A 7,554-nucleotide genomic window follows, 5' to 3' on the forward strand; every position below is an offset into this window, starting at 1 on the left:
GCCCCGCTAGAGGTGTCCCCCCAACCCCCAGACCCATGCACTTGCCCCCCACCCCCCGCAATGATACTTGCCTTTAGAACAGTCACTGCCACCAGTGAGAATGAGGCTTAACTCCTGGGCGGGCTTTGCATTTGGGCAAACTTGTGACCCGCAGGACACAGCCCGGGGCAGGAAGAGATCAAATCTACCAGCTACCCTGACGTGCCTGCCTTTCTCCCCTGTCCAGCTGAAATCATTCCAACACTGCTTTTTCACTACTGGCAAGAAAACGGGGTCCACACGATAGCAAGTAACTACTGATTAAATTTTCCCATTTTAACACAGGCACACGGAGGGGCTCTTTTGCAGCAGGGAAGCTCTGCAGACATTAAGGAGAGGAAGAAGACAGGCTGGGCTTTTGTTTTATTTTCTCTTTCTCTTTGAGCTGAGCTGGCAAGTCTCAGGTTTGAATGGGAGTCATCTGGGTTTCTTTGGACAGTCAATCAGGTAAGCCCACATTCATGAAAAGTTCCACAGTGTTGATTTCTAATTCCCAGGCTATGCTTGGAAAAAAAAAAAATCTTTTTTAGAACAAATTTTCCCTGTTTTAAGGGAAGCGATTTAGAGTGGCTGCCTTTGGCTGAAGTACAGCCGGTTTACAAGACCGTAAACTTTGCATAGTTTTCGTTTACACGTTACTGGCAAACAGAGCTTCCTTAGCACGAAGCCAATAAAGAGTGCTAACTGGGAGGAATGTGGGCATTCACATGTGTTCGTGAGTCTTCTGTGCCTTGTCGCTTTGGTATACGCTGCCAGACTTAAGCAAGAGAGAAAAACCATCTGATGAAAATGAACGGATGTTTCTCACTGCACAGGGAAAGGGAATGGGTCCCAAGGCTTCTTCAAGCTGGCTGTTGAGGATTGAGGAAAATTCAAGTAATTGATGGATTGAATGAAATGTATTTCAGGCTTCAAGGATAGTGTACTTAATTCACTGAGTCTCTCACAAGAATTTCAAATGAAGGGCGAGGTTTGGAGAGAGGGGAGAGCACGGGAGAGGAGGGAGCAAGGTGGGGAAAGCAGGAGAGAAGGAAAGAGAAGACTGAACCTCGCATCAGGGAAGGCCAACAAGAAAGGAAGGAGAGAGAAGGAATGGGTGAGGCCAAGGAGAGCAAGAGAGGGGCTGGGGGGCCACGGGAGGAAGGAGGAAGGACACAGAGAAGAGGTGGGCATGGAGACCAGGAGCAGGAGGGGCGGACAAACGAAACCTACTTCTTCTCCACTCACTGACTCACTGGGTGACTCTGGGCAAATGACTATGTCCCTGTAAGATAGGATAATTCTCTCCCCCATCAGCTTTGTGTAAACAAATGAGGCATGGGTGTGACAGTGCTGTAGGAATACAAGGGTCTTTCCTGATGCAGAACTAAAACAATTATCTAAATATATGATATCTATAATATATCTATATTCCCTGAAATTGCAGAGCTAGATAGGAAAGAAAAGCAGGGGCCACGGAAGCCATGAGAGAGTTATTTCAAAATCCCTTAAGGGTTAATGACTGTTAACTCCCAGTCTGGCTCGGGAATATATATACATTATAGATATAATTGGTCTCTGGTCTCTCTGTGCCTCAGGGACAACAATGGACCAACACAAAGGCGGTCACTCTGGTAAGTGACTTCTTGTGTGTGTGATTATTTTACCAATTTCTGTGCCAATTTTATATAAAAATCATGCAACCTTCTCTAAGCAAAGTATAAGCTATCAGATATTTCTTCAGAGAGAATAATTTTACTTTGCTTATTCCAGTATTTCCCCAGTCCAGGCTTTTCACTGGTGGTCAAGACCACAGCCCAGCCCAGCGAGGTCAGAAGAGCCATCTCTGGCCTTAGAACAGAGTCAAGTTACTTAAGTCACCTGGAGATCGAACCCACAGTCGTGGCTACTACACATCTCTGATCTTCAGAAAATTTGTCTTGTACACAGCCAGAACTGGGTGCATCAGGCAAGCCTTGCATGACTAGATATGTTTCTAAATCCATATCGTCCCCCAAGTATGTTTTTCTATGATCCAACATGGCAGCATCCTGCAGTCCTAGAGAAACTGAGTTTTTTTTTTAAACATTTATTTATTGATTTCAGAGAGAGAGAGAGAGAGAATGAGCATGGGAAAGCGAGCGGGGTGAGGGGCAGAGGGAGAGGGAGAGACAGAATCCTTGAGCAGACTCCCCGCTGAGCACAGAACCCTACACGGGGCTCATTTTAAGGACCCTGAGATCATGACCTGAGCCAAAATCAAGAGCCGGCCACTCAAACAACTGAACCACCCAGGTGCCCTGAGAAACAGAGATGTTTTAAAAATCACTGTTGGTTTGATTTGATTTGATAATGGAGTTAGCCTCTATTTTATAAATCCAATGTATTGGGAGACTACCTTTGCTCATAATGTGGGAATATCTCTTGTTAAAAGTATTCCATTGGCGTAACCAGTAGTCATAAGGTAGCAAACTCGCTCTTACAGGACCATATATGAAGAACCAACGTGCCAGAGGATCAGAGCTGAGAATCATTCTGGTGGGCAAAACAGGAACGGGCAAAAGTGCCACCGGGAACAGCATCCTTGGGAAGCAAGCATTTGGGTCGCAGCTGACTGCCCAGCCGTTCACTAAGACTTGCAGTGAAAGTCAGGGAAGCTGGGGAAAGAGAGAGATGGTCATTATCGACACACCGGATATGTTTTCTGGGGAGGACCACTCCGATTCCCTGTGCAAAGAGGTGCAGAGATGCTACTTACTCTCGGCACCAGGACCCCATGTGCTGCTCCTGGTGACCCAGCTGGGCCGATTCACCGCCCAGGACCAGCAGGCTGTGCAGAGGATGAAGGAGATCTTTGGAGAAGATGCCATGAGTCACACAATTGTCCTCTTCACCCACAAAGAAGACCTCGAGGGAGACTCCTTGACGGATTACATCCAGGACACGGATAACAAAGCCCTCCGCAAGCTGGTGGCAGCATGTGGAGGGCGAGTGTGTGCCTTTAACAACTGTGCTACAGGGAGTGATCGGGATGGCCAAGCGAAGGAGCTAATGGACTTGATGGAAGGCCTGGTGTTGGAGAGAAGGGGTGACCACTACACCAATGGGCTCTACAGCCTAGTAACAGCGTCAGGATGTGGACCTGTGTGCGAAGAGGAAAGGTTAAAGGATTTCAAAAGAGATCTTAGGAAGTACATGGAAAATCAGAGACGTTACTCCACCATGGCCAAAGCAAATTACCTGAAACAAGCCCTAATCAAGACACCAGCCTTTATTTTTTTATTTTTTATTCATTTCTTTCTCAAATTGCTAATTCTGTTATTTTGTGTATTGTACAGAATGTGCGTCTCGTTTTGCTGCTTTCTTTTGAGTGTATGCTGTTTGTTCTGTAGCTTACTGTTAATGATAGCCAAAATATTGCTGATAAGTTTGAGAAAGATCACTGGGCTGGAAGGCAAGACTCCTAGATTATAGTTACAGGTCAGCGATTATTTATTCACGACCAGATACTGGGTGAATCCAAGTGCCTCCCCTGGAAAACGCAGTGCCTGACATCAGTAAGTGTTGGCGATTCTGTGAAGTGTTTAAATCTTAACATCACTCTCTTAATGAACCGAGTTATTTGAACAGTTACTGTCTGCCTTGAAATTTAATACGAAAAGCGTTTGAAAGCTGTAAGCATAAAATTCCTCTCATTTGCAAATCTCTAAAGCCAGTTTTATGTTCCTGGAAACTCCTTTTCTTCTTTATGATACTATTATTTCTACTGAATATAATAAAAACAACAATAAAACTTCTACTCGGTGTAAGAACATAGCAATAATAAATAAGCTGTCAAGTTCCTGAGATCCCATGTCTTTCACCTAGGCATAGTCCCGCCAGGGCCAGGCTCCCACAAAACCTTCCCTTGGGACATGGCCCTCCCTGCGCTCTCCTCTCACTGAAGCCAAACAACCAGAGTTGCTTTTGTCTGTTTTTCCTGACCTCAGGCTGCCTTTCCCTGTCATTGGATTGTCTTCCCTGCTGTCTTTGCCCTCATGTCTCGTGGTCCCCCGAAGCCCGAGGGGGAGAGCCAACACAGAGCAGAACCTCAGTCCATCCTCGTTAATTTGAGTTCAATCTGAGTTGAATAAATATTAGAAACAATCACATTGTGTGAAAGGAAATCGGTATTTTCTTTAGATGGTAGATGTTTGTTCTGCCTTATATTCTTGTTGAATAGACACTAACTCCTGTCATTCCTAACCCAGTCTGCAAAGACCATACACCCCGGTGCAAACACACCCACACACATTCAGGCATGTGATCAGAAGAACAGAATACATTGGCATAAAACTGTCCATCTACCGGCCAGGCGATGTCTCCCTGGGCAGGGCCATTCCCACTCTCCAGCAGCTTGAAGGCAGACGGGTTCCTTAGGGGCCATTGAGACCCTGCAGAGAGTCACCTTCCAAAGAGGAGTGTTTTCCCTGGTTCACACACTCACAGGGGAAGGTTACACTGTCCAACTCAGGGATAAATTGAAAAACATTGGAGAGGTTTGGAAATTTCTCTTTAATTTCAATTTCAAAAAAGGGGCAGACAGTCTTGGGGGCCAACTGGTGAAATGATGTGAGGTGCAGAGTCATCTTCTGTCCCATGTGTCTCTGGGAGGGTCAGCTCCCTGGTCCAGGTCAAATGAGCCAGGTTAGCCCGTCTCGTCCGTCCTGACTGTGCCTCCCTGTCTCTCCGGCACCCCTACCCTCACGCACAAACTCAAGCTCCTCTCTGATACTGCTGTGTATTTCCAAATCTGCCCCCTCCCGTGCCCCCTGCCAGGTTGGCCTCACAGCCAGCCATTCTCAGCTGACTGATGACCTCAGCTTACTAATGAGATGCTTACAAAGGGACAATCCTGCCGCAACAGCTGAGCACAAATTGCAGAGAGAGGCCCACAGTCCTGCATGGAAGCCATGCAGACACTAACAGGAATGCCCAAGCCCAGTGCCGAGATTTGAAATTCCCTCAGCTGCAAAGGTCAGTTTGGTTTAAGGGGTTGTGTGCAGATCCCAGCAGGAGCCCTGATAGGGAATCTTGATTTTGGTCTTGTTCACTTTTCAGTAGACTCTTGTGATGAACAAACAGAAACAAACAAAACAAAACAAAACATTGGCATTGTCTCTCTGCTGAGAAAAAGGAAAAGAGTCACCGGCAGAAATAAATACAAAAAATAAAAATGAAGAAAAGAATAGCAAGGTGTCCAGTGTGAACAATGGAAAGTTTTAACCCATGACCCAAATAGAAAAGTCAGATTCTTCTCTTTTTAGCTGGGGAGGTTGGGATCCCAGGGAGCTCCCAAGAGGCAGTGATTGAGCTGATGGAAATGTGGGAAGGAGCACTCTGCGGGTCCCACTAAGGCTGCAATCCAGGACACACTGGGAAGAGAGTGTGTTTGTGGGCAGTGTGTTACAAGCTGGGATATATGCGAAAGGATAAAGGATGCCATGAAGAATATCTGAAACATATTAATGGGTAAAAACAACATATCATGTTAGGATAACTGGACATCCACAGGCACAATGTGAATTTGGATCCCTGTATCACGTTATATATAAATATTAGTATACAAAGTGGATCAAAGAGCTAAACCAAGAGTTAAAACGGTAAGACTCTTTTTCTTTTCTAAAGATTTATTTATTTATTTGAGAGAGAGAGAGAACACAAATGGGAGGGGCAGAGGGAGAGGAAGAGAGAATCTCAAGCAGACTCTGCACTGAGCACAGAGCCAGACGTGGGGCTCGATCCCATGACACTGAGATCAGGACCCAAGCCTTTGAAACCAAGAGATGGGCGCTTAACTGGCTGCTCCCCTCAGGCACCCCAAAACTGTAAGACTCTTAAAACACAGGTGTAAATCTTTATAACCATGAGTTAGGCAATAGTTTCTAACGTATGACACCAAAATCACAATCGATCAAAGCAAAATAGAATAACTGGATTAAAACTTTTGCCCACCATAGAACACCATCAAAACTGAACAAACAACCCACAGAATGGGAGAAAATATGTGCAAATGCTATATCTGATAAAGATCTAGTACCCAGAATATATAAAGCACTCTCACAACTCCACAATAAAAAGACAAATAGCTCAGTTTTTTAAATAGGTAAAAAATTGGTTCAGCATTTCTCCAAAGAAGATACGCAAATGGTCAATAAACACATGAAAAGATGCTCAACATTATGAGTCAGTGGGGAAATGCAAATCAAAACCAAAATAAGATACCACTTCATATTCGCAGGATGGTTATAATTTAAAAAAAAAGAAAGAAAGAAAGAAAAGAAAAGCTAACAAATTCTAGTGAGGATGTGGAGAGATTGGACCCTGATACATTACTGGTAAGGGTGTCAAATGGAGCAACCACTATGGAAGGGAGTCTGGCAGTTCCTCAAAAAGTTAGACGCAGAGTTACCACGTGACTCAGTAATTCCACTCCTAGGTATGTACCCAAGAGAACTGAAAACATGTTCACACAAAAACTTATACATGAATGTTCATAGCAGCATGATTCATAATTGCCAAAAAAGTGGAAGCAACCCAAATGTCCATCAACTGATGGATGGATGGATGGAATATTATTTATCCAGGCCACCACATGAATGAACCTTGAAAGCATTATGCTAAGTGAAAGAAGCCAGACACACAAAAATAACATAAAGGTATGAGTCCATTTGTATGGAATGTCCAAAAACTAGAGTGGGCTCATGAGAGTGTCCTTGAGAGGGTTTGATCCTTAGTTCCTTGTATTCTGTCAACACTTATATTCAACTTCACTTTTGAAATGTGTTTTTTTTTTTTTTTTTTTTATGTAGGCTCCACGCCCAGCATGGAGCCCACCACGGGGCTTGAGCTCACGACCCTGAGATCAAGACCTGAAATGAAATCGAGAGTCGGGAGATCAACCGAGTTATCCAGGAGCCCCTCAACTTCACTTTTTAAGCTTTTCTCCCCTCCTGTGGGTTGAATTGTGTTCCCGCAAAAAAGATATGTTCAAGTCCTAACCCGCAGTACCTATGAATGTGACCTTATTTAGAAATAAGGTCTTTGCAGATTTAATTGTTAAGACCATTTGGTCATCTCAACCCACATGACTGGTATCCTTATCAGAGGAGGGAAATGTGGCCACAGGCACACACAGAGGGAAGACAGTCACATAAAGATGGAGGCAGAGATGGGACTATGCTGCCAAGGAACCCCTGGGCACATTGGGACCTGGAAGAGGTAAGGAAGGAAGCCCCTTCGGTCTTCACAGGGAGTATGGCCCTACCAACACTTTGATTTTGGATTTCTGGCCTCCAGAATTATGAGAAAATAAATTTATGGCTTCATAAGCCACCCAGTTTGTGGTACTTCGTTATAACAGCCCTAGGAAATAATACAGTTGATGTTTGAACAACTTTGCGGATTGGGGCGGGGGGGGGTAGTTGGTTAACAGCACTGATGTCGCCCTCACCCACAATTGAATATCTGAGTATAACTTTTTTTCCAGATACAATT

The 7,554-nt window shown here is 44.7% G+C and overlaps 1 protein-coding gene across 3 annotated transcripts; it reads left to right on the top strand.

Moving 5' to 3' along the window:
• Window positions 1-250: 250 nt before the first annotated feature.
• On the top strand, window positions 251-3,532 carry GIMAP2 (GTPase, IMAP family member 2). 3 transcript variants are annotated; one of them, XM_021692845.1, is made up of 3 exons: window positions 467-486; window positions 1,617-1,652; window positions 2,504-3,532. In XM_021692845.1, exons 2-3 carry the CDS (start codon window positions 1,625-1,627, stop codon window positions 3,490-3,492), a joined length of 1,017 nt encoding a protein of 338 aa, XP_021548520.1. In that variant the 5' UTR covers window positions 467-486; window positions 1,617-1,624; the 3' UTR covers window positions 3,493-3,532. The 3 variants fall into 3 exon arrangements, with proteins under 3 accessions (XP_021548522.1, XP_021548521.1, XP_021548520.1); XM_021692847.1 differs by lacking the exons at window positions 467-486; window positions 1,617-1,652 and adding an exon at window positions 251-289; XM_021692846.1 differs by lacking the exon at window positions 1,617-1,652 and having other exon boundaries at window positions 457-486.
• The last annotated feature ends 4,022 nt before the right edge of the window (window positions 3,533-7,554 follow it).

Source organism: Neomonachus schauinslandi, unplaced genomic scaffold (genome assembly GCF_002201575.2).
Source record: "Neomonachus schauinslandi unplaced genomic scaffold, ASM220157v2 HiC_scaffold_853, whole genome shotgun sequence".
Classification (NCBI taxonomy): Eukaryota; Metazoa; Chordata; class Mammalia; order Carnivora; family Phocidae; genus Neomonachus; species Neomonachus schauinslandi.

Coding starts and splice junctions, on each gene's coding strand:
- GIMAP2 (XM_021692845.1), top strand. CDS start 1,625: ATGGACCAACACAAAGGCGGTCACTCTG. Junction 1,653..2,503: donor ACACAAAGGCGGTCACTCTG/GTAAGTGACTTC, acceptor TCGCTCTTACAG/GACCATATATGAAGAACCAA.